The following is a 24878-nucleotide window of genomic DNA, read 5'->3' on the forward strand; positions in this document are numbered from 1 at the left end:
GTGACCCAAATATATGTCAGGAGGAAGAGAACCTTCTCTCAGGTCCCTGTTGTGTCTGAGCAGAATTTTAGATGATTGGAAGTTCGTCTGGGCTAGATGCACTCTACACTAAACAGATGAGAAATAAAATTGGAATCCTGTCCCAGGAGAATTCGCTTTCTGGACAAAAAAAGTTCCATTATCTGGGCTGCATACAAAAGACAAAAAGAGCAAGTTTGCATCATGTCCCCGGCTTTGCATAGAAATTTCCTCTTGTTTCAAAATAGAAGATGCCTTCAGTACCATTTCCCATGTTTGTTTTGCGCAGTGGCAAAATACGGTAATGGCGCACAGCCTTTCCAGCGATCCTCTTGCCAGTCTCCTGCAATTTTACTTCCATATATTGGTTCCCTGTAGCTCCTTTTCCGCAGTGGCCCCCTGCTTGTGGAATGCTCTCCCCAGGGAAGTTTGCCTGGTGCCTTCATTACATAAGGCAAAAAGATTCCTTTTCTCCCAGGCCTTTGGCTAATTAAACAATCTTTAAAAACTCTGTGAGTTTTTTTGGGCGGCTATTGTGTTATGCATTATTGTGTTTTTATATTGTAAACTATTCTGTGATCCTCAGATGAAGGGCAGTATAGAAATTTAATAAATAAAAGAAAATTGTGTGCCTTGGAGCAGGAACACACACACAGAGGGTAAAGACAGATGGATGTTGCAATCCTATGCATATTTACTCAGAAGTAAGTCCCAGGTATATATTAATAGGATTGCATGCTCTGTTCATATTCCTAGTGTGGAAGTGTGTGTCTTTTGACATATATATTTCTATTGCTTTATTTATTGACAAAGAGCAGTGGGAGTAGACTGGAAAGTCAGCCGTTGCAGCTCACTACTCCTTAAGCAGGATCACGCTTAACTCCTGGACATGGTAATTTATTGCATTACTATGTACTGTGCTCAATCATAAGGCCAATATACTGTGCAACTGAATGGGGCAATTACTTTGCGTTGCCTGTTGAACCACAAAAATGATTGCATGAGTCAATCCTTCTTCTGGCTTGTATATTTATGAGTGTAATAAATGTCCCAAACCCTTTTTCATATACCCATATTGCCTCACTTTTCTGAACTCCCTTTGGCAGGATGGGTAAGAGGCAGTGCTACAAGCGTGGAAGAGACAGGGAACCTTAGGCTTAAGGTTCTCCAGCATTTCATGTGAGAGAGCGGTGGCTATGGCTGTTACAGCTGTTAGATCCCTGCTCTCATCTCAGACCTGTTTCTGTGGCAAACATCTGGGGTGCCTCTCTTTAAGGAAAGGGGCACTAACTGCCAAGCTTCGTGATCCTGGAAGCAAAGGGCCAAGGATGAATGTTGATGTAGTTACAGAGGGGTCTCCCAGGTCGTATTCCAACGATCTAGCCACTATACAACACTGGCCAAAAGGTGTCAAGGGATCATGAGTGGGAGAAAGAGATGTGCAGCCTTTTCCTTCATTGAAAAGGGAATTGGGGCTGATAGTTGTTCAACTTAATGGCCATATTTCCATACTCGTCTTCTCTTTTTTTGTGGGAGCTTGTATTTCTTCACTGCTGCTCTTTGTGTTCTGCTTAAAACTGGTGAAAGATCTAGACAACGGATGGATTGAACATTTAAAAAAATGGAGAGTCAGCCATTTTGTTTCTTTGTTCTGGTGGTCCTAGGTATTACCCGAAGCCTGCACAGATAGCACTTAGGAGAGTCTATGTAATCCATTAAATTGGCTACATCTTCCCAGACTCCCATCTTAAGACTGAAGAGCAATGTGGACTCTATGGCTTTTAATACTAAGCTGGCTCAAAGCACCTTCCCCACCCCTTTTGCTTAATATCCAGTCTGATTAAGAGTTCTGGAAAACTTGAGCACTTTTTCACTATTTTATGACATTTTGGTTGGCCTAATAAAGGGAATTGCCCTGCTGTAGATTTTGGAACTCGTAAACACGCAATTTGTGGTTTGTGCCCAGAAACTCCAGAAAGTCAGATAGAAAACTGTTCATCTGAAATCAAATATCTCATGAAAATTGTTTAATATTTTTTTAAATTAAAAAACGCCCACTGAATTAACCCCCCCTTCTTCACCCTTTTGTGTTTGTTAATTATAACTGTTTGATTTTAGAAAATAAAATGAATATTCATCACATGGGTATAAACAACGATGAGTGATGTGGCACCTTAAAAACAGACAAAATTATCACTGCAGAAGCTTTTGTGACTGCAGCCCACTTCACCGGTTGCATGGAGTGCTATCCTGGGTTGCAGGTACCGGGATGGAATTGACTGAAGTCTGCAACCTTGCAAAAACATTAATGGCAAGCAGGGTGCCCATTGCGTCATCCCCAGATAATTCCCGCTTTCCCGCTCACAATTCTTGTTTGTTCATTTATGCCTTGGGCCTGTTCCCATTGAAAAGTCATCTTTCCGGATAACGTTGCTTCCCCTTTTGTCCATAAACCAATCAGTTGATCAGAAAATCAGTTCGTTGCATGAGCTGGGAGGCTGTTATAATAGAAAGCAGTTGTATAGATTTTGACTCGACACAAGACTGTAAGGAAGGAGAGGAGAAAAAGCATTATTTATGGCTGGTATTCTTAGACATAAGGGACGCAGGTGGCACTGTGGGTTAAACCACAGAGCCTAGGACTTGCTGATCAGAAGGTCGGCAGTTCGAATCCCCGCGACGGGGTGAGCTCCCGTTGCTCGGTCCCTGCTCCTTCCAATCTAGCAGTTTGAAAGCACATCAAAGTGCAAGTAGATAAATAGGTACCGCTCCAGCAGGAAGGTAAACGGCATTTCCATGCACTGCTCTGGTTCGCCAGAAGTGGCTTAGTCATGCTGGCTACATGACCCGGAAGCTGTATGCCGGCTCCCTCAGCCAATAAAGCGAGATGAGCGCCGCAACCCCAGAGTCGGTCACAACTGGACCTAATGGTCAGGGGTCCCTTTACCTTTACCTATTCTTAGACATGGGTTGTTTTGAACTGCACACCCTCTGCATCTTTACCAGTCCTGCTATTTGCTTTTCATCCTCTAGCACCTTTTATCTATTTGGAATGCCTCCCCCCCACCCCCCCAAAAATGGTCCTTTCTTGCTTATTACTGCAAGAGCTTTTAACACCCCATCTGCACTCTGACTGTGAACGATTTTTATTTTACCCATTCTTGGTGAAACCTTTGTAATCCTTCCAGTTGTAAGGACTGGCTGAAAGAATCATGTATGCAGTTTTGTAAACATGCCTGCTCAAGTATACATGTGACACATGGATTTCCCCAGTAATTATCACCTTTTCCCTTTTGTCTGGAAATTGCTTATTTGAGATGCTTGTCAAATACTGTCCCTTGCCAAATCTACCCTTCCCTTAGCTTAATGGCCCATCCATTGCTTTGAAGTGATAAACTCTGGCTGTCTAGACTGTTTCATCTTGTAAGGAACCACAGTTGGGGAATCTTTTCAGCATATTGTCTGGCTTCAAAGGAAGCACTGACTGTGGGAGCCTCGCTAACATTGGCTGAAGGTAAATTAGCATGTTAAATTAATTCAGTTCTCCTTGAAGCTGATTGGGCCAGCATGCTGTAAAAAATGACCCCACCTCCTTCTGTAGCATCGCTTTGGGAGGGGGAAGGTTCCCGTATCTAGAAATGAGAGTCTTCGCCTGAAAATGTATTAGGAAATTGGTATCAAATGGTGGATTATGAAACTGCCCCTCCAAACATGCATTTTCCATTTCTCCTGTGGCTCCTCTTTCAGTGCCATTTTGCCTTCTCAGTCACTGTGTGTGACTTTAGCCAGTCAAGGATCACTTCAGGAGTTAATGTCATGCTGCTATGTAGCCAATTGGAATTCATACAGTTGTAGATTTGGAAAGGACCACAAGGGTCATCTTAGTCGAACCACACGCATTGCAAGAATCTCAACTGAAGCATCCATGACAAATGGCCATCCAACCTCTGCTTTAAAATCTCCAGGGAAGGAGAGTCATCCCACTCTTGTGGGAGTCTGTTCCACTGTTGATCTTGGTGTCAGAAAGTTCTTCCTGGTGTTTAAGTCAGAATCTCCTTTGGCAAGTGAACAGTGCATTCTGTGCTGGGCTATGGCAGCATGGGAACAGTGAGTATCATTCACTCCCTAGGACAGCATCACCAGCCTGGTGCTTCCTGGGTGTTTTGGACTGCAATGCCTATCAGCCCAAGAGAACATGGCCGTGCTGGGTGGAGATGATGGGAATTGTAATCTAAAAGATCTGGATGGAGGACACCAATCAGGTGAAGGGCACAGGGGTCTGTAGGGTGGCACGGTGGTTGCTGGGTGTCGGGGTGGGGGGGTTCCAGGTGGCAGGGGAGCTGGAGGGCAGCATGGCAGTTGCTGGGGGTTTCGGGTGCTGCAGAGGGGCGTAGCCACTGCCCGTCCCTGAAATCTGCAGCTGGCAGGGGTTGCTACGCTGCAGCTGATGCAAGGATGCCTCCCCTTCTTCATGCAATGGATGGACACATCAGTCATCTTTGTGAGTTCTCTCTCTTTCACTCTTAGCCTTTATTTGTTCTAAGATTAAGATTCATGTTTTATGATCTTTGAACTGCAAACCAATGGATAAACACACAAGGTAGAAATGAAAGTGGTATATTTTAAAAAATAAATGCCAAGGCGTATTCCTTGAGTCTTTATATGTTTTCCTTCCAGCTCAGAATAAAGATGAACTTGATGATAACTTTGAAAATAGCACTTGCCACAGTCCTGCTCTGTGCTGGAAGCAAATCTCAGACCTGGTCCTCATAGGAGTCCTCTATAACTTTAGCCACATCTGCCCTATAGAGGCAGCTGCTTACTTCAGGCAGAGGTCCTCTCCAGAGAAAGTGTGGTAGTTTGCTCTTCAGGCCCTTGTGCTTGGAATCTCTTTTGCTGAGATAAGCCTGCATGCCATGAGAAGAGTGCTTATGAACATATACAGAATTCAGCGTGCCTGTCTTTTGCAAAGGTTGCAGTACAAGCTGTTGTCTTGTGACTCATTCTTAGCCTGCCTGTCAAGTGCGGCGGTGTGCTCAGAGATGCTGTGTCTTATGAGAAATGGCCCGGGTTGGAATGGTAGAAAAGCTTTCAGCTGAGACTAACTTGCAGGCAAGCACACACATACTAAAAATGGCTCATATGTAGTTTTCCTCTGCCTGCCTGCCTCATTCTTCTGTCTTTGCATTCTGGAAAGTGTCCAAGAGGGTAAGATAAAATTCTGGGCTTATGAAATTCAGGCAACCCTGGTCACTACAGAAACCTCAGGAACTTGGGGCTATGCAATGAAGCTGAATGTTGGGCGGTTCAGGACAGACAAAAGACAGTACTCCTTTGCACGATGCATAGTTAAAACTATGGGATTTGCTCTCACAAGAGGCAGCGAGGGGCCCCGACTTGGATGGTTTTAAAAAGAGGATTAGACGAATTCATGGAGGATAAGGCTCTCAGTGACAGTCTCTACTGTCCGCAGGATGCCTCTGAATACTTGTTGCTGGGAGTCATTGTTACACTCACATCATGTTTGTGGGCTTCTGATAGGCTTCTGGTTGGCTACTGTGAGAATAGGATGTAGGATGCTGGACTAGATGGGCCTTGGGCCTGATCCATCTATAGGGCTGTACTTACATTCTTAAAAAACGGAAGCCAGGTTCCCTGTTTGTCTTTGCCAGTCACCTCAGAACCTCTCCAGTTTTTTGGGTGTTTTTTTTTTATAAAGGCTGTAGGAAACCTGTCATAATTTCATGCCGCAAAAAAAAGGAGTTCTTCATTGCTCAGCCGTGCAATTAAGTTCTGGGAGAGGCGCCTGGGAAATATTACACTGAGTTGAGATATGATCTCCCCATATCAAGTAATTAAAAAACAAAACAAAACTAGTATTCAGAATATCTAAGCACCCTTCAGGTTATAGCTTGCGAAGCAAAAAATCCTAGTGCAACGCTTCTAAAACGTCCCAGTTATTTAAAATAACTCATGGCGGTGGTGATAGTGATGTAGTAATTAATGATGAGAAGATAAAGGGATATTGACTCACTGAACAATTTAGTTGAAATAATTAAAAGCTCTTTATCAGCCGCCACGCGTCTGGAGTATGTCTGCCAGTGACCATTTTATGGTGCAAACGTAATGACTGTGATGAGACTCAATTTCCAGTATGCACTGTGTGTGGGTCGTTTAGCGGAGAGCTCTGGGGATGGTGGGATTTTGTGGGCAGAGTTGGAATCCTTGGTGTAAGAGAGACAGAATTGCTGAATAGCTTTGGGCAAGTTATTCTCCGAATCGCTTCCCTATGAAAATTAGGGTTCACACTCTAGAAAAGCAGAGTCACTGGACCACTCCGGGATTAATCATCACTGAATATTCTCTGAGTAGTTATTTATCAAGACAGTAATAAAGAATAGAGATAATTATGTTAATTTCTTTTAAAAATGAGCACCCTACTTTCCCTTTCAAACTGCATAGAGCGTCATGCTCGATCACACCAATGTTGCCCCCTCACAAAAAGCTATTAATGCTGACTCCTGGAGTCTTTTCAGATGTGCTTTGGGTTGTGTACTTCCACCTCTCCAGAGATGTTTGTAAATGTTTTTGCACAGCTTCTAAGGGGAGACAGGCCAGCCGTGTGGCTTAACTGGAGAGAAAGCATGCAGAAGCTATCTGGAGAGAGCCAGGGGCCGCAGAGGCCTTTTCTATAGAGGATGATGATTATAATAATAATGATAATAATAATAATAATAATATACCATCCATCTGATTGCATTGCCCCAGCCACTCTGGGCAGCTTCTAGCAAAATGTAATAAAACATGAAACATTAAAAACTTCCCTATACTGACCAGGGAGAAGAGTCGATGGAAGAAGATTGGAAAAAATTTAAAGTATACTTACAGAAACACTGCAAAATTAATGAATGTTAGAAGAATACTGGAATGAAGTTATATGGTTTTAGCAGAAATGTTATAAAGAATTAAGTAAAAACTGATTGTTAATGGGCTAAAGTGGAAAATTTAAAGTTAGATTGTGTTAAGATAAGTTACAGAACAAAAATTGAGAAAGAGGGAAAGGATTTGCTGAATTAGCTAATTTGAACTAGAATACAAAAAAGGGAGGTGTGAGGAAGTCGAGGAAATAAGTAAATGGAAGATAAAGTTATGGAAATTGGATTTGTTTTTAAATGTTTTTGTTTTTCTTGTTGTTTTGATGCATTGTTATTTTTTGTTTTTCTTTGTTTTTCTTTGATTGTTTTTTCTGTTTTTCATACTTTCTTTTTGTAACTATAAAACTTCTAATAAATATTATAAAAAAATAAAATAAAAACAAAAACTTCCCTATACTGGACTGCCTTCAGATGTCTTCCAAAAGTCATAGTTGCTTACCTGTTTGACATCTGATGGGAGGGCATTCCACAGGGCAGGTGCCACTACCGAGAAGGCCCTCTGCCAAGGTCAGATCCTAGATACGGTCTGAAGTTGCATGATGCGGTAACCTTGCTGATGGTACAAGTCTAGAGATGGTTCAACTGCGTCAGAACCCATGATTGCCACTCTTGTGTGTAAGAAATGTGGAATGTGAGCGAAATCTATGGCTATGTGCACATCAGCGTCTTGAAACATAGCTAGGTCCCCCCCCCCCCATGTTCTAAGCTACTTTCTTATGTTACTGTTCACTCCAGAGAGAAGGTGGGAATGCCTTCACCTGAAGCACAATACCTAATTTGTTTCCTTGCGCCAAACTCCGGTTCACTGAAGCTGTCATCTCTGCATGCGCAACGGCTGCCTGAAATGCATACGCCTCAGCTTAACTGCAACTTCCGTTTTCAAATCAGATAGAAACTGGTTTGAGAGAGCGAGCACAACATGAGTATTTCTCAAACACCTACAGGATAGAGTTGATGGTTGGTAACCTGATGTGTTGTTGTTTAGTCGTGTCCAACTCTTTGTGACCTCATGGACCAGAGCACACCAGGCACCCCTGTCTTCCACTGCCTCCTGCAGTTTGGTCAAACTCATGCTGGTAGCTTCGAGAACACTGTCCAACCATCTTGTCCTCTGTCGTCCCCTTCTCCTTGTGCCCTCCATCTTTCCCAACATCAGGGTCTTTTCCAGGGAGTCTTCTCTTCTCATGAGGTGGCCAAAGTATTGGAGCCTCAGCTTCACGATCTGTCCTTCCAGTGAGCACTCAGGGCTGATTACCTTAAGAATGGATACGTTTGATCTTCTTGCAGTCCATGGGACTCTCAAGAGTCTCCTCCAGCACCATAATTCAAAAGCATCGATTCTTCGGCTATCAGCTTTCTTTATGGTCCAGCTCTCACCTGATGTGTACTCAGCTTCAAACCACAGAGTTGGGAGCACACTGGAGCCAGACTTAATATGAACATATATGTGTGACCCTGGCTCCCAGAGAGCAAGGGACCTTCACACTTGCCATTGTTATCAGATGATAACAATAAAGGTGGGATGCTTCCTGCTTAACAGATTTGCAAGGTAAATATTTAAAATAGATTGCGGTATAAGCTTTCATGGGCTTTAGTTCACTTAATCAGATCCTCGAAGTATCATCAACTAGAGGATTATATAAACATCACAAATATCAGGGCAGAGAGTATTTTTCTTTCAAATTCATAACTTTTTATGCAGGAGCCCACCCACTGAGATATTTTATTTGGACCTACTCTAATGGAGACTTTTCAGGTCTGCAGCAGTGGTAAAAATTATTACCACTGGTTTCTTAATAGTATCATTTTAAAGATCAGATTTGTGTCCTTTTTTAATAACTTGGTTGTCCTGTGTGGATAGCAGAAAATGCATTGTTGGTAGGGCAAATGCCAACATACACAAGGTTTTTCTTGAGTGCATGGGATATTTGATGTTATTTCACTCAGTCAAATAAAAGGCTGTCTAAACTTGTCAGATGACTGACATCCCAGGCCTATTTAAAATATGAACAGTATCCTTCTGTCATGAAAGCTTTTTAGACCATGTCTGTTGCTTTAAAAATCAAACACAGTTGTTTTGAGGTGCAGAAGAAACAATAAACTGCATATAAAATCTATAAATCTAAAAATTTTCCAGAGTAGAGAAATCCTTCTACATTATTCTGCTACTTTAAATCATGTTAATTCTCTCTCTTCCACCCAATATTTTCTGTATTTGTCAATTTTCCATACTGTAGCACTTCCTGAAACACATGATGCTGCAATCGTTTTCTATTTTAAAACCCCAACAAAAAGCACCTTGGATGGCTTCTCCTTTTTTTATGTACAGTACTTTTTTATTATTATTTGAAAGTTTGTCTCTCAGCCCTTCTTATTGTATTTTCAGGTCCTTCTCCTCGCTCTTCCTCCTTTTACTTTCCACCTGTGTTGTGACTACTTTAGATTGTAATAGTGGGGTGGGAGAGCTGGGGAAAAAAAATTGCATCTGGCAATGAATGCGCCATTTTGATTTCAGATAGTACATGGGTAGATAAGTCTTAAAAGCCCGGGATACAAATTTTCACGGCCCTCTAGTGGCTACGGTGGCTCATTTACCAGAAATAATGTGTTTAGCGTTAACTCTGGAAGTATATATACTTGATTCTGACCAAACTAAGCCTTCCAGAGCAAAATATACATCAGCAAAATATACATCAGCATGACCTCCCCATACAAGAATTGAAGAGTTAGAAGGAACCCCAAGGGCCATTTAGTTCACCCCCTGCCAATATGACCATGAAACCTCCATCTTTTTGTGGAAGAATGGAAACCATTTTTGTACTATTTAAAGAAGTATTATTATATGATGAGCACTTTATGGCACTTGCATCTCCTGGCTCATAGATGGCAGGTGGTTGGGTGACGCTATTCAGCTGTACCTTTTTTTGTCTTTGTGGACAATTGGGTAAACGCCAATGAAAATAAGACCAGGATTTCCAAGTTGCCCATGGAATTTTTAGTGTGCTTAGCGATTGTTCTGCTTGAACCTCCTCTCTCTTCCTCTACTCGGATCCTCCCTGCACAACATGGTTATATGATCCATCCCAAATACAAGGTACAAATTATGTGGCTTTGGGGTTCCCGTAGGGAAAATGTTTGCATGTTGTTTTCCATTCGGATGTTTCCAACTCGCTGCCCACAGGTCCAAGTTAGTGGTGGTGATAATGCAGACAAAGCAATTTCCATTGTTGTTGTATTTTGCCAGGGGTGGGGCTTAGTGGGGTCCGTCTGTCACTAATTGACTTTGTGATATTTTACAGCTTCGCGCACACAGCTTCCCCCAGGGACAACGAGATGTAGGTGATGGAGGGTGGGTGGCTAGGGTGCGCCAAGTCAGATCGTTCATACAGAAAACATTTTAGATGGTGTCACCATGTGCAGATAAATCCCACACTGGGAATACAAACAAACCCATCAACACTGGGAACTGCAGGGAATATGTTCTGGTTGTAGACAGTTATACTGTACTCTCTCTCTCTCTCTCTATGTGTGTGTAAAATATAAAACGTATACTGACAAACAAACAAACAAACAAAAAAAATGGACATGGTTATCTGTTGCTAAAAGTGAAGAGAAAGACAAGGATCCATAGCAGCTCCGAAGCAGGGCTTTTGAGATTCTGCAGCAAACCTGATGTTGCCCAATGGTCTGTAGATGCCTGATGGTTTGGCTGTCTTCTTCTTCTTCTTCTTCTTCTTCTTCTTCTTCTTCTTCTTTTGAGATTCTGCAGCAAACCTGATGTTGCCCAATGGTCTGTAGATGCCTGATGGTTTGGCTGTCTTCTTCTTCTTCTTCTTCTTCTTCTTCTTCTTCTTCTTCTTCTCATTTATTATTAGTACATTTCTCCAGGCTTTCTCTCCCAGGCAAACATGGGATGTGTATTCATCCCCTGACAAGCTGCGCTTGCATTGGTGGGTTTGCAGCTATGCAGGCCTGGGTCTACATTAAAATATATTCTGCACCAGATATTTATGGTATGGATTTAATCTTGTGCTAGCTCAGAGGTCCGTATCTTCTAATCCATAGGCTCAGAAATGAGGAGCAGTAATCCCTTGGATGGGGAATATGAGATGTTGAACTGAAATGAGAAATGTGCAGATTTCTATCCAGCATATTTTAGAAATTTATTTCAAGGGGACATGGAAATGTACAGATGGGGAATGAGGTTATTTGGTGCATCATTAGACTCTGCTCCCATCAAATGCCTATCTAGCGTGCTGTTTTAAGAAAAGGGTGTAGTCCCTCTGTGGCTCTCTCCATCTCTCTAAAAGTTTGGGCAAGGCAGAAGTGAGGCAGGTCCTGTTGTCAACGTCAGAAGCAGAGGCCCTTTTTTGCCCAGACCAGAAAACGAACCTGATCTAAAAGCTTTTATAGAGGACCAGGTCTGTTGCTTTTCAGAGGCTTCCTGGCTGTAGTTCCTCTCTTTTGCCATAATTTGTTGGTGGTACATGGACTGAATCCCTTTCCTGTACTCCCCAGGTTCAGTAGTTACCGTGTGCTTGAATCTTGGCATATCCAGATTTATTTTCAGAAGTAACAAAGAGCCTTTTGGCTAACATCATAAGCTTTCATGGACTGCAGTTTGCTTCATCTGATGAACTTATGCCATCATAAATTTGCTAAGTCTTTAAGGTACCACAAGGCTCTTTGTTGTTCTTGCTGCAAGGGACTCGCACTGCTACTCCTCTGAAAATGATTTATTTACCTGAAGGTTGCCTTGAAGAAACTCTCTTTGTGCACGGAGCACTGCGAAGAATGCAGAGGAATGTGGAGCGGTCGCTGTTAGCTGCTCTTTCCTCTGCGAGAGGCTTTCCTGGGGAATGAAAGTCATTGTGCGATTGCAGTTGACGCCTGGGCTCCGTTCAGTCTGTACCTATAGCTGCTTGAGTGTTCTGTGGGTCTTCCCCTGGAATTGAAAGAGGGCCACCGTGTGCCAGAGGGCCCCCTTCAAACTGGGAGGAAATACCCCTACTGTGGCTGTTTCTTGTGGTGCCTGCCTCTATAATATCATCCAGTCTCCTTCCTTCTCAGGCTTTGGTTGTGGGTAAGCGAGAGTCTGAAATCAGCAGAAACTTTCTTTCATTTCCCCCCTCTGCTGTCTAAATCAAAACCAGCTTTTCGGATTAGTCATAATTTATTTAAGAAACGGGGGAGGGAAAGTAATTTTCTAGTCTAATCCAGCCTGACAAAAGCATAGATGCAATGGCGGGAAGAACAGTTCAGGTTGGCTCAGGCTAGAATTTCCCTGCAGGTGGTTTAAGGGATGGAGTGAGGGGATCTTGGGATTGGGGGGGGGGCAGAGATACACAGAGTGGGGTATATGGTAATGTCTCCCTGTTCCAAATCTCCGCCTTCAAACCTCACCTCATCCATAGTAAATTCTTCCAAAGGATGGGGCAATAAATTAATGGCATATTTGGTCATTTGATTCTGGGGTTTGGGTTCTTTAACAAACTTACTAGGTTTTGGTAAATTATCGTATTTTTCGCTCTATAAGGCGCACCAGACCACAAGATGCACCTAGTTTTTGGAGGAGGAAAACAAGAAAAAAAATATATTCTGAATCTCAGAAGCCAGAACAGCAAGAGGGATCGCTGCGCAGTGAAAGCAGCAATCCCTCTTGCTGTTCTGGCTTCTGGGATAGCTGTGCAGCCTGCATTCACTCCGTAAGACGCACACACATTTCCCCTTACTTTTTAGGACAGAAAAAGTGAGTCTTATAGAGCAAAAAATACGGTATTGTAGAAGGCTATGAAAATATGACACATGCTACAAAGGACAACAGGGCTGACTGAAAATGGCAGTTTGTCTGCAGCTTGTCCACATTTAAGCATTATGCAGCTGTGAATCCACTTTTCCCCAAGTGGAATTTTGAACATAGTCACAGCCATACATAAATTGATTTGAATACGGGGAGCAACTTTGGTCTTTTCAATACATGCCAGCACACATACTTACTTAAAAACAAACAAACAAACAAAACCCCTATCCAGGAAGTGTGCAAAAGCACACAGTCCGGCGGTTGCAGCTTCTCAGCACATACTTTTGCAGTTTTCTGGTTTTGTGCAAATCTGAGAGAATTGAAATTAAAATATAACTAAGGCTATGCTCTTCTGTTCAAGAGTGCACTGGAGAAACAAAAGCCTTGAGGATGTACAGTGGTACCTCTGGTTACGTACTTAATTCGTTCCAGAGGTCCGTTCTTAACCTGAAACTGTTCTTAACCTGAAGCATCACTTTAGCTAATGGGGCCGCCCGCTGCCGCTGCGCCACTGCTGCATGATTTCTGTTCTCATCCTGAAGCAAAGTTCTTAACCCGAGGTAATATTTCTGCGTTAGCGGAGTCTGTAACCTGAAGCATAGGTAACCTGAGGTACCACTGTAGTGGGCATGGAAAGCAAGAGTAGCAAAAAGCGCTGATTGATCAACCCGCCCAAAAACAAATTGTCTGGAACCCCAAGTGGAGTGGGCTAGAGTTTAATTTCTCCCAACATATTCCCATATCAAGTAATCCTGAATTTACAGAGGGAAAGCACTGAGACTGGTGTTGCTTGAAGGTAATGTCATGTGAACTACTCAAATTAAATTGGAATGCAAAACAGCTGCAAACACACAGTAAACTCCAGTGTGGACGAGTCCCTCTAGGGTCACGTTCGTCCACCAGTTGGTGATCTCAAGTGTAGGCAGGAGAAGACTTTTCTTTTATGCTCTTGTCATGATGCTAACTTGTACTACACATTTGGGATGGAGAAGAGGAAGACCTTGACGCACAGCTCCCATTTTTAGCAGCAGCCCCTGTATTTTGTATAATGTGTGGTTCTACCATTTCACTTCCTTAAAATAATTCGGAAAGGCATCTCTATTGTGGATGGCCCAGCCTTGTGGTGGAGAGTGGCCTCTTGGCTCTAGTTAGTCCTGTGATTTCAATCACACACCCCTCTCTTTCCCCCCCATTCCCATATCCAGCCCTTGACGACTTCCTAATGTAAAAACAACAACAACAACACATTTGTCTCTGCAAATGTGGTCCCCTAACCTTTGGAAAAGGCACAGTTACAGTACCAATGACTCTGTGTATACAAGGCAATATGCCTCGGCATGCCAGTTTCCAAAGAACATATGATGCTGTTGTCTTCATGGGCTCCCCAGAAGCGTCACACTGGCTGTTGTGGGTCCAAATGGACATTTTGCTCCGATCCGGCAGGGCTCTTTTGTTGTTTATTTTTTCTGAATGCTGCAAGATGCTTTGAGATCTCGGTATTAAAGGTTGTTTAGGAAGACAGGTATTTTATTATTTACAGCTTTCCCCATAGTATTCTCTGCGGCTTTGCTTAGACAGTCTATAAATGGTTCAAGCAATGGATCTCCTATCCACTTCCCCTGGAGAGACTGCCTGACAGTCTAATGGTTCTTTAAATTCCCTCCCTTGCTCAATTTACTCCGGCAAATCCCCTTTCCCCAGATTTTCCTAAAACATCCACAGCCTGCACATCTGCAAGGAAATACATTTGAAATCCGCCTAACTACACTTTATTTATATGTTCATTTTTCATGTCTTCTCACAAAAACATGCTTTTTAGCAGCCCTGGAATTCAAGGGCATATGTATACTGCAGCGTAAAATTGGTTTAATTGTCTTTCACCCCAGGAAATATGAGGGGTTTTGTTCTTTAAAGCGGTAGGGAACAGACAACCTGCAATACTTTGTGGAAAGACATGACAATGAAAACAGCCAAAAAGCAAATATACTTTTTAGTTGTGGATTGGGGCCCAGTTCTTTCCAGCTTGACTTTCCTCATTTTGTTTTGTTTTTAGAAGTCACTGATGTGGCAGATAGTGCTGGGCCCTTTGCATATTGCATTTTGGTATGGCTTTAAAGTGTTTGGTGGATATTCAGAAAATCACAATACATGTGTGCAATAAAACAAAAACAAGGGCCTCTTACTTTCTATATCTTGCAAATGTGCACATTCCAGGGAGCTCGGATTCACTGTCGGTTCCTCACGTGGGTGTATGCAATGTCAGACACAACTTTCTGACACATGGGTCCACTCTGAGTCAGCCTGAGCCTGGAAGTGTCTTGAAACGGCTTCCTAATTGCACAATTAAATTGTATTAAAACTGTCAGGGAACTGCCATCAGTGCCGGAGGGAGAGAGCAAAATCCAGAGGGATTCCGGAGAGCGTCCCGGGAGTGGGAGATGCAGCCCATCTTCTGGGGAAGAGAATCAGCGTAGCACCAGTGGATTAGGGGGGCAGATGGGGGAAGCGGCGAGGCGGTCCCATGACTCCTTGCCGGGGACCAGCGGGGAGAGTAGAGGTCCTCCGCTGCCTACGCCCTCCTTGCGCAGAAGGCTTTCACGCAGAGAGAGTAGGAGAAGACTAGGCGTCAAAGAGCTTCTTTGCTGGAAGAAGTTTAAGAAACGCCCGCTGACGGATTCTGCCAGCGATTGAGACAGCCACGGGTGAGTGGCTGTCCGGACAGAAAAGGTTCACTCAGGCAACCCAGCCAGGTGTTTGCACCGGCTTACGCACGAGCAACCCCTTAGAACCATTACAAAAACAAAATTCATTTTCACAACGTAGCCTCCGAAAGCCTTTCGAAGAGAAAATCACCTGTTACTGAAATTTATCTTTAGTACTCTCCTGTGTAGGAAGGTGTGCAAGTCCCCAATTTGGGATGATGTGTGAATCTCCCTATGTGGGAAGAGACTGGGGTCCCATCAGATGGATAATGTTTTCTGGGAAGTCGCAAACAAGAAGAAAACTAGACATCCGTTTGTCAGTACCTCTGAACCATCAGCTGGAGCAAATTCAGTTCCTTGCTGATAGATTAAGGTCTAGTGCAGTAGGGCATGTCATTTTAGGGGATGAAACTTAAATTTCTCCTTTAAGGGTCTTAAAAATAAGTTTTCAGCTGTGAGGAATTCAAATCTGCTATTATTTTTGTGACTGGACAACATTTAGCTTGGTAAGACGTATGTTTGAGGAAGAAGCTGGGATAGCTCAGTCAATAGAGCATGAGACTCTTAATCTCAGGGTTGTGGTTTCTTGGCCCATATCGGGCAAAATAGCCCTGCATTGCAAGGGGTTGGGCGTCCAACCCTACAATTCTATGATACCAAGAACATAAACTGCTTTCAGAAAGCTGATTTTTAAAAAAATTACTATCTGAAAATATTGGGCAATACTTAATAAGTACATGACAAAAAAAAATTGAATTATTTCTATGCAATTTTAACATTTTACTTACCAAGCAAAACAAAAATATATTAATTTAACCAAAATATGTTTTGATTTCCCAAGTCATGTCACGATTTTTTTAGCACCCCTCATTTTTGGAATTTGAAATTCAGGATGCCCCACTAGTGCTGAGACAGGTTAACGTGTGTGTGTGTGTGCACGCCTCAAGACCCTTCAGTTTGGTTTAGCAGCTCCCCTCACCCTGATCCTATCACCTGCTATTTCCTTATTGAGGTGTGCTTCCATAACACTTGACACCAGTGAAGTTGGGATACAGGACTTCATTGATGATCTGGTGTGGTGGGTTGGTGGGATTTCTATCCCATCCTGGGAAACAGATCACTCCATCCCCCCAACTCAAGTGGCTCATATTTAGTGGATTTTCTGTTAACTCAAGTCAGCCATTAACCAATTTGAGAAGGTTAGTTAGGTTTGAAGGTCAGGTTTGCAAAGTTTGCACAAAGCGAGTCAACAGCACTGCAGTTTGTGGAAGCTCCTCCATAAGCCATGCATAAGATGACACAAGGAAATCTAGGTTGCTCAATATGGATTCTTGCCTCACTTTGGCTATTGTTAAGAACAGCAAACTGTGCTGAAATAATTGGAACAAGAATTGGCTGTTTTAAGATGAAAAGCCTTGCTGGACCAAGCCAAGAGTTTTAGCACTCTGTTTCCAGCTGTGTCCCACCAGATGCTTTTTGGAAGCTTAAAGCAGGGCAGAACTGCAGCATCCTGCCCTGTTGGTCCCTTAGCAGCTTTTATTCATTCATATTCTGCTGCTGAACATGGAGGTTCCATTTAGTTACAGTGGCTAATAGCCATTGATTAGTCCGTCTTCCACAAATTTGTCTAATCCCCTCTTGCAGCCATTTAACTCCCATTGCCATTTTTGGTGCAGTGGTTTCTTTCAGCCGAGACTGTTTTTTCACCGTCTCTCTCCTTTCAGGTGGAGCTGCCTATGCATGTAGATCTGCAGGCCCCCTGGTCCATTTGGAACATGTGCTGAGAGGCAGTTGTGACTTATGGAAGATGCAGGAAGCCCTGAAGAAGCTACGTGGATCCTAACGCCACCATGAGAGGGAAGAGAAGATCCACGAGGATGGTTTGGCTGTGGCTGGCGTGCATCCTCAGTCTAGCATCTTCTCTAGAAGGTAAGTGCAATGTTGGTGCTTCTAGAGAGAAAACACTATTGGCCTTATTGCATCAAGTTAAGAGGTGACTGTCTTTTCTGTAACTTAATTGCTTGCTCATGGGCACTTGCTGGTCAGCTTCAGTAGGGAATGAGAACAGAGGGTTTTGAATTAAAGAGTTTGTGGATCCTGGGTTGGAGTTCCTAGCATAAAAATCAGTAAGGGAGGAGGGGAGGAATCTTTGAGATGCTGATGGTTTAGGGCTTCATAGAATCATAGAGTAGGAAGGGACCACAAGGATCATGGTATAGTGGTTAAGAGCATTGGACTCATAATCTGGTGAACTGGGTTCGCATCCCTGCTCCTCCACATGCAGATGCTGGGTGACCTTGGGCTAGTCACACTTCTCTGGAGTCTCTCAGCCCCACTCACCTCACAGAGTGTTTGTTGTGGGGGAGGAAGGGAAAGGAGAATGTTAGCTGCTTTGAGACTCCTTAGGGTAGTGATAAAACAGGATATCAAATCCAAACTCCTCTTCTTCTTCTTCTTCATCTAGTCCAACTTCCTGCAAAACAGGAATCTTTCACCCCACGTGCGGCTCAAACCCACGGCCCTGAGATTAAGAGTTTCATGCTCTACCAACTGAGAGGAATGGGGTGTGATTCCTTGTGCTTGTGGGTGTAGGAATGGAGTTTGATCCCCTGCGTTTTGAGTAGTACTGGTTTAGAAAATAGAATGGTTTTGAGTGAGTTTTTGGGATACATTACATTGACACTGTTTGAGATGCAGTTTATGGCCTGTCATTCTTGCCAAGAAGATAGAAAGAAATGAATGTTTTTCGTTGTTGATTTACAGTGGTACCTCGGGTTACATACGCTTTAGGTTACATATGTTTCAGGTTACACACTCCGCTAACCCAGAAATAGCGCTTCAGGTTAAGAACTTTGCTTCAGGATAAGAACAGAAATCGTGCTCTGGCGGCGTGGTGGCAGCAGGAAGCCCCATTAGCTAAAGTGGTGCTTCAGGTTAAGAACAGTTTCAGGTTAAGAACAGACCTCCAGAACGAATTAAGTACTTAACCCGAGGTACCACTGTATTTATTCCTTTCTAAACAGCCATCTCAAGGAAATTAAAATAATTCAAAAATGGTTAGAAACAGGAAAACAGCCAATAGGCTTTAAACAAGACTAAAACCCTAACAAAGTAGATTTCGCTTATGGGGTGCTTGGTTGTGTTTAATGAAGAGGTTGGGAAATGGTAGAAAGTGGTCAGAGGGGGCAAATATGCGGGATGAGAGAAGAAAGAAAAACCTGGGAAAGAGAGAGCGGGAGATGGAAGGGCAAAAGTGTCATGACTCATGAGCAGCCCTGTTGCCGGGCCAAGGAAAATCCCTGTGGCCACATGTGCTCATTGACCTGAACCGTTTCACGATGAGTGCTCATCTTTCCCTTACACATGAAAGCCTTTGGAAGAGACAGGTCAGGAAGCAGGAGTAAAATTGCTGGAGAACCGAAGGAAGGAGGGAATCTGTGATGAGCGAAGAGGAGAACAAAGGGAGATAAGAAAAGTAAGAGCACCTGCAGGAAGGGAAGTACCGTCTGGAGAGAAGCAATACTTGGCTTGAAGGAAATTCTGGGAAGTTCTGGGGAGGCAGATGCAGCTGTTTGTCAGCAGCCGGGAAAAAAAGTGTGGCGCTGTCTCTTGTGAATGGCACACGTGCATTTTTAGTAGTTGGGTTTTTCCGCCATAAATATGGAAGCAGCAACTGGGAAAGGTCCGGATCTCTGATGGTTTATGCATAAATCGCAGGAACCCAGCTGGCAACTGGCAGCACCGGGCTTACATTTTCACAGCCGATGGCACCGCATGCATCTTGTAACGCCATTTGCATTTTGGCATTTTTCCTGCTGGCTAAGAAGCAGGGTGTGTGAGCTGGCCCGTAGAGGATGCCGCAGATGGCCTTTTGCTATCCCAAGCAAAGTGCAGCAGGGGGATTGAGAGCCAGCAGTGGGAAATGATTTTACCACTTCTTGAGCAGGAGCAATAATAGTAATTATTATTATTATTATTATTATTATTATTATTATTATTAATAATAATAATACCAGCCTTCATTCAAAGATCACAAGGTGGTTTACAATATAAAAGCACAAAAAATACATACTATAATAGCAAACAAAAACAATACCCCCCACATATATTTTTTAAAAAGGCCTTAGATTGTTTAATTGACCAGAGGCCTGGGAGAAGAGGAATGTTTTTGCCTGGTGCTTAAAGATATGTAATGAAGGTGCTAGGCGAGCCTTCCTGGGGGAGCATTCCACGAGCAGGACATGAGATAGAAGGGCCCTACAGTTGAAGCTGAAAAAAAAACACCCTACTTCCTCTACCCTGCCATCTAATAGGGTGCAGTCGTACCTTGGTTTTCAAACGGAATCTGTTCTGGAAGTCCATTCGACTCCCAAAAACGTTTGAAAACCAAGGCGTGATTTGCACTCAAGTAGAAGCCGGGTTTGCGGCATTCGGGAGCCAAAACGTTTGAGTCGCAAGGTGTTTGAGAACCAAGGTACGACTGTATGTATTTGTCGTACCCTAGTTCATACCCCATACTTTCTCTAGCTCTATTTCCACATTCTCCTCCATTAATTTATAAAATATTTCATTTCGCTAGGTATAGCTTTTTAAAACAGTAACCACCAGGATTCTTCCCAAAATGCTAACCTGCATGTATGATGACGGTGCAAAAATCCATGTGGTTTTTACAAAAAGATTTCAGCTGTGTCCCTCTGCTGTCGGTGTTCTACTCTGGTGCCCTTTAGCCAAATCAGCAATAGTTACACGCTAAGCCTTCCCTAGCTTGTCCACCATGTCATCTGTTGCAAGGCATAGTGTGATTGCATTTCTTTTGCTCTATTTCTCTCAGAAACTCTCGGTTTGGAATTGGTACCCTAGCAAAGGCCCAAAGCCTGGTGGAAGGCTGTCTATAATTATTGTTATTGTTATTGTTACTATTATTATTTCCCTTCATTATCAAATTCCAGGACTGTTTACAGAATATATTAAAACAACATTAACTCAAAAGCATAAATACAGTAAACCGCATTTAAAAAATACATAAAACAGATCAGTTGAAAGTTGAATATTAAAGATCAGCTAATGCTTGGCAAAATAAAAAAGAGGATGAAGCACAGTTAAAGTTGGGGCTTGTCGTATTTTGAAGGAGAGGGACTGGGTGCCACAACAGAAAATGTCTCCCCCTGATTGCCAACAGATGCATGCAGACAATGGTACAATCAGGAGTGCCTGATCTATAGATCCCAGTGAAGAGGCAGGTCAGTATAAGGGAGAAGATGCTCCCTCAAGTACCCTGGTTCACTGTTGATAGGGCCTTATATCACCTTGAACATCACCTTGAGCCTGGCCCAGTAACGTATGGGCAATCACTGCAAGTGTGACATGCTTGCGGTAGATTGCACTGCTTGGCAGTGTAGCTACTGGATTCTGCACTAGCTGCCGTTCTGGATGCAGAGGCCACTGTGACCAGACTATCTCCACCCAGGAACAACCATAGCTGATAAAATGCATTTCTGGCCACTGCAGTCACCTGAGTCTTCCTTGACAAAGATGGATCATGGAATACCTCCAGTGAAACTGATCCTTTGGAAGGAGTGCAATACCATTTAGAGCAGACACCCTCTTACCTTATTCTTTGAACTAGGAGCCACCCACCCACAGCACTTCCATCTTACCAGGCATCAGGTTCAGTTTAGTAGTCTTCATCCACCACTCCACTGCTTCTAGGCACTGGTCCAGGACTTGCAAAGACATACCTGGTTAAGATGCAACATGTGCTGATGACATTGGGCTCCAAATCCCCCAGTAACCACACCCAAGGCTATGTATTCATGTTGAACAGCACTGGGGACAAAGCGGTGTTCTGTGGCACTCCACAGTGCAGTATCCAAGGGGCTGACATACAGTCTCACCCAATGCCACTCCTGGAGGTGGGAGCAGAACTACAGTGGTGCCTCGCAAGACGAAAAGAATCCGTTCCGCGAGTCTTTTCGTCTTGCGGTTTTTTCGTCTTGCAAAGCAAGCCCATTAGCGGAGTAGCGCTATTAGCGCTATTGACATTTTAAGGGCTAAAAACGGCTTTTTAAGGCTTAAGGGATTAGCGGTTTTGCTGCTAAAATGCTTTTAGCAGCTTAGCGATTCAGAAAAAGGGGTTTTGGAGCGAAAAAACCCCCCGAAAATTTTCGTCAATTTTCGTCTTGCGAAGCAAGCCCATAGGGAAATTTGTCTTGCGAAGCGCCTCTGCAAACGGAAAACCCTTTCGTCTTGCGGGTTTTCCGTCTTGCGAGGCATTCGTCTTGCGGGGCACCACTGTATTGCAGTAAGTTGGCTCCCACTCCCAACCCACAGAGCCACCCAAGGGGATATTATGGCTGATGGCATCAAAAGTCATTGAGAGACTCTTTCTCCTGATAATAGTCATCCATCAGGGCAACCAAGCCTGATTCTGTCTTGAAACTGGGCCTGAAACCAGACAAAGGTCCCTGAAGCTGATCCGTCAACACCCTTTCAGGAGGGTGCCCAGTAAGGGGATATTTGTGACTAGGAGATGCCATGCGCTGCTCGATCCAGGATTGTTTTTTTCAGGAGTGGATGCACTACTCTGCCTGGTTGAATTTCTGATGCACATATTGTAATTCAGCTACTATGGCAGACAAGAATTCTTGACCCTCCTTATGCCCAATTATATCCAATTTTAAATTCAGTCATGGAAACAAATTATCAGTAGATAGAGGCACAACCTTTTGTGCGCACACTGCTCTGAGGCAGGGAGGGAATTGGTATATTTGGATGCACAACATGTTACAGAAGCTTGGAGATTTGCATAGTGCAGCGCAACTGGGGGAAACTCCCCCCACACCACCTCTAATTCAGGAAATTCACATAAGCGGTACAACCGGCCAAGGCTTTCAGACTCGCACCACTACTCCAGTGGCGGCCGCACACTTTTCAAGGAAGATACAGAGGGCAGGGCAGGAGGAGAGAGGTTGTGAGAGAATGGGTCAAACCCCACTTCCCCATATCACTTCCCCTGCAAGTAGCTCCCCACGCTGTTTTGCAGGAGAAAGACAGCAGTCCCTACTTCCCAGTCTTCTGTTTGCCACTGAACATAAGTTTCCCTCCTAAGAGCAGGGAATTGTCGTAATTTTGAGTTCACATCTCACTGCTTGGTTCTTGAAGTGCACAGGACAGCCCTAGGTGAAAAGAAGGAATCATGTTTGTTGGAGCTTCAGAAAAGTCAATCAGAAAGGAGAACGTTGCAAGGATCTAGGCGTCAGGAAGAGTCAATCCACCAAACTACTTTTTGCGTTCTTTTTAGGCACTTCTTGCAGTGGCGGGAAGGCTTATCTAAATAAGCGGGAAGGCTTATCTAGTTTGCAAGCTTTCCATGAGTCAGTGATGAGCAGATGCTCTTAATAGTTGCTTGCCTGAAACCTCCTTGCTAGAAACACTCAGCCATCAGTTTGGGTGCTGTTTTAATTGATCCCTTTTGGGACGCGGCGTACCAAAGCAGAGTTTGGTTGTTTGGTGGGTCATGTGTTGTGCACCCCATGTAGAACGCATTGTAATAGTTTTGGAAGTTACTGGAGCCTGGAGGTCCCTGGTTAAGTCATCTCTGTCTAAAAGAGGCTGCAGCTGGTGGAGAGCTATAGCTGGGAATAGGCAATCGTAGCCCACAAGGCCGCGAGTGAAAATGTTAGATCCAGGAGCACCCCCAAGCTATGAACCTGGTCCTTCAAGGCATGCAACCCAATCCAGAACAAGCCGTCTTCCAGCTTACAGATGCAAGAACTTGGAAAACATAACACCTCTGTCTTTTCAGGATTCACTTGCATTTTGTTCTCCCACATCCCGCCATCGCTGCCTCCAAACACCTGTCTAGTACCTCAGCTACCTTTCCTGATTCAGATGGAACAGGGGGAAAGAGCTGGGTGTCATCCATACATATGGCATGTTCAGGACCCGACCCCCCGATCCCCCGGCTTCTTTGAATTTTTGACTTTTTGAGGTGACTGAAACTGAAAGAAAGCACCTGTCAAGTTTTGCACCCTCATATGCTTTGAAAAGGCACCCGCAACATTTCCTCAAAAGGCTAAATATGGTCAGAGCTTCAACGGGGGTTGAAAATAAGGACAGCTGATGTGTATTTTATCATGATTTACCCATTGATTTTCTGTGCAACTTCTAATGCAGGTTACTGTCAACTCTTGAATAGGAGGATTTCCGAGCACACACCTCCCATCAGTTGTCTCATGCTGCTTGCTGCCAACTTCCCACTTTTTGCATCCAAAGAAAGTTCTAACCTAGACAAGCTTATGCTGCATCCAATATTATTCTGAAAAAGTGCTACAGGATTCGTGCTTTAAATAACTGTAGCCAACCGGCCTCCAAACATGGTGTGAATAAAATGCTGAGATAACGTCACGCTTTCCTGTTGTGCGTTGGCTGGCCGAACTGATAAGATGGCACAGTTTTCTTCTGTAAATTGAAGTGGTGCAATCTGACCTCCCTCTTCATCTTGAAATGCCTTTGAACGTGGTGGTGGAGGAGTCGCCCCATATAAACCGTGAAGACATTGTACTGAAATACATAGCAGGAGCAAGTCCTTAGACATAACGATGACCTCCCCCTTCCAAAGTAGCTGGGATTGGCTGAACGGGGAGCATTTCCCCAGTTCCTTGCCGTACTTGAGTGACAGGGGCAAAAATGTGGTTTGATTTAAAGCAGATCCGGCAGATCAGTGTGGCGGTGCTCAGCACAGCAATGATAACAGGATGCTATCCTGTTAGCAATGTTGAAGGGGAAGCGAAGCCCATGTTTTCATCCCTTGTGTGGCCAAGTGCCTGTCAATCAGAAAGCAAAACGGGCCTGCTATAAATAAAATAGTGGTTTTCCCTACTTGAAGGACTCCCTAGGTACACAGAAGTATTTAAGAGTAAAACTTGAAAGAAAATGTAAAAAGAAAATAAAAAAATCTAACTGCCCAAGTGCCTGTGAGCTCCTAGGACTTAATGAGATGGTGGTAGTTGAGCCTAGGGAGAATAAAAGAGCCTGCCTCAGAGGCCCAGAGGCCCATCTAGTCTAGTATCTTCATCTCATGGTAACCAGCAAGATGTCTGCATGCCAGACATAACAACTCCCCTTCTTCTTCTCTGCAGACTGTTCTGGTTGTTCTCCTGACTTCCAAGCCATGTACACTATAACTCTCTAGTTGCTAAAACTGAAGGTGGTATTAGTCTTTCCTGTTCATTATATGTAGACCCAAACATTGACCATCCAATGTTTGGGTGTTAAATAAGCCATCTTTCAATCACTGTCCGCAGACACTTCGGGGTCACGTGGCCAGCGTGACAAGCTGCATCTGGTGAGCCAGCGCAGCACACGGAACGCTGTTTACATTCCCGCTGGTAAGCGGTCCCTATTTATCTACTTGCACCCGGG

The 24878-nt window shown here is 43.8% G+C and overlaps 1 protein-coding gene and 1 long non-coding RNA gene across 6 annotated transcripts in view; one reads left to right on the forward strand and one right to left on the reverse strand.

The window, feature by feature from the left end:
- The window catches only part of LOC310667959, a 145923-nt gene that overhangs the window by 55258 nt on the left and 65787 nt on the right, over nt 1-24878 (reverse strand). The gene's annotated exons all lie outside the window — the stretch shown is intronic.
- Nucleotides 1-24878, forward strand: part of LOC310667385 (ephrin type-B receptor 5) — a 155218-nt gene that overhangs the window by 42218 nt on the left and 88122 nt on the right. For all 4 annotated transcript variants that reach the window (XM_083419629.1, XM_083419627.1, XM_083419626.1 and 1 more), the window contains one exon: nt 17180-17384. In XM_083419629.1, coding sequence (XP_083275755.1) covers nt 17306-17384 — 79 coding nt within the window. In that variant the 5' untranslated portion in view covers nt 17180-17305. The remainder of the gene's footprint in view (nt 1-17179; nt 17385-24878) is intronic.

Source organism: Podarcis tiliguerta (genome assembly GCF_965153285.1).
Source record: "Podarcis tiliguerta genome assembly, chromosome: 17".
In the NCBI taxonomy this organism is placed as follows: domain Eukaryota; kingdom Metazoa; phylum Chordata; class Lepidosauria; order Squamata; family Lacertidae; genus Podarcis; species Podarcis tiliguerta.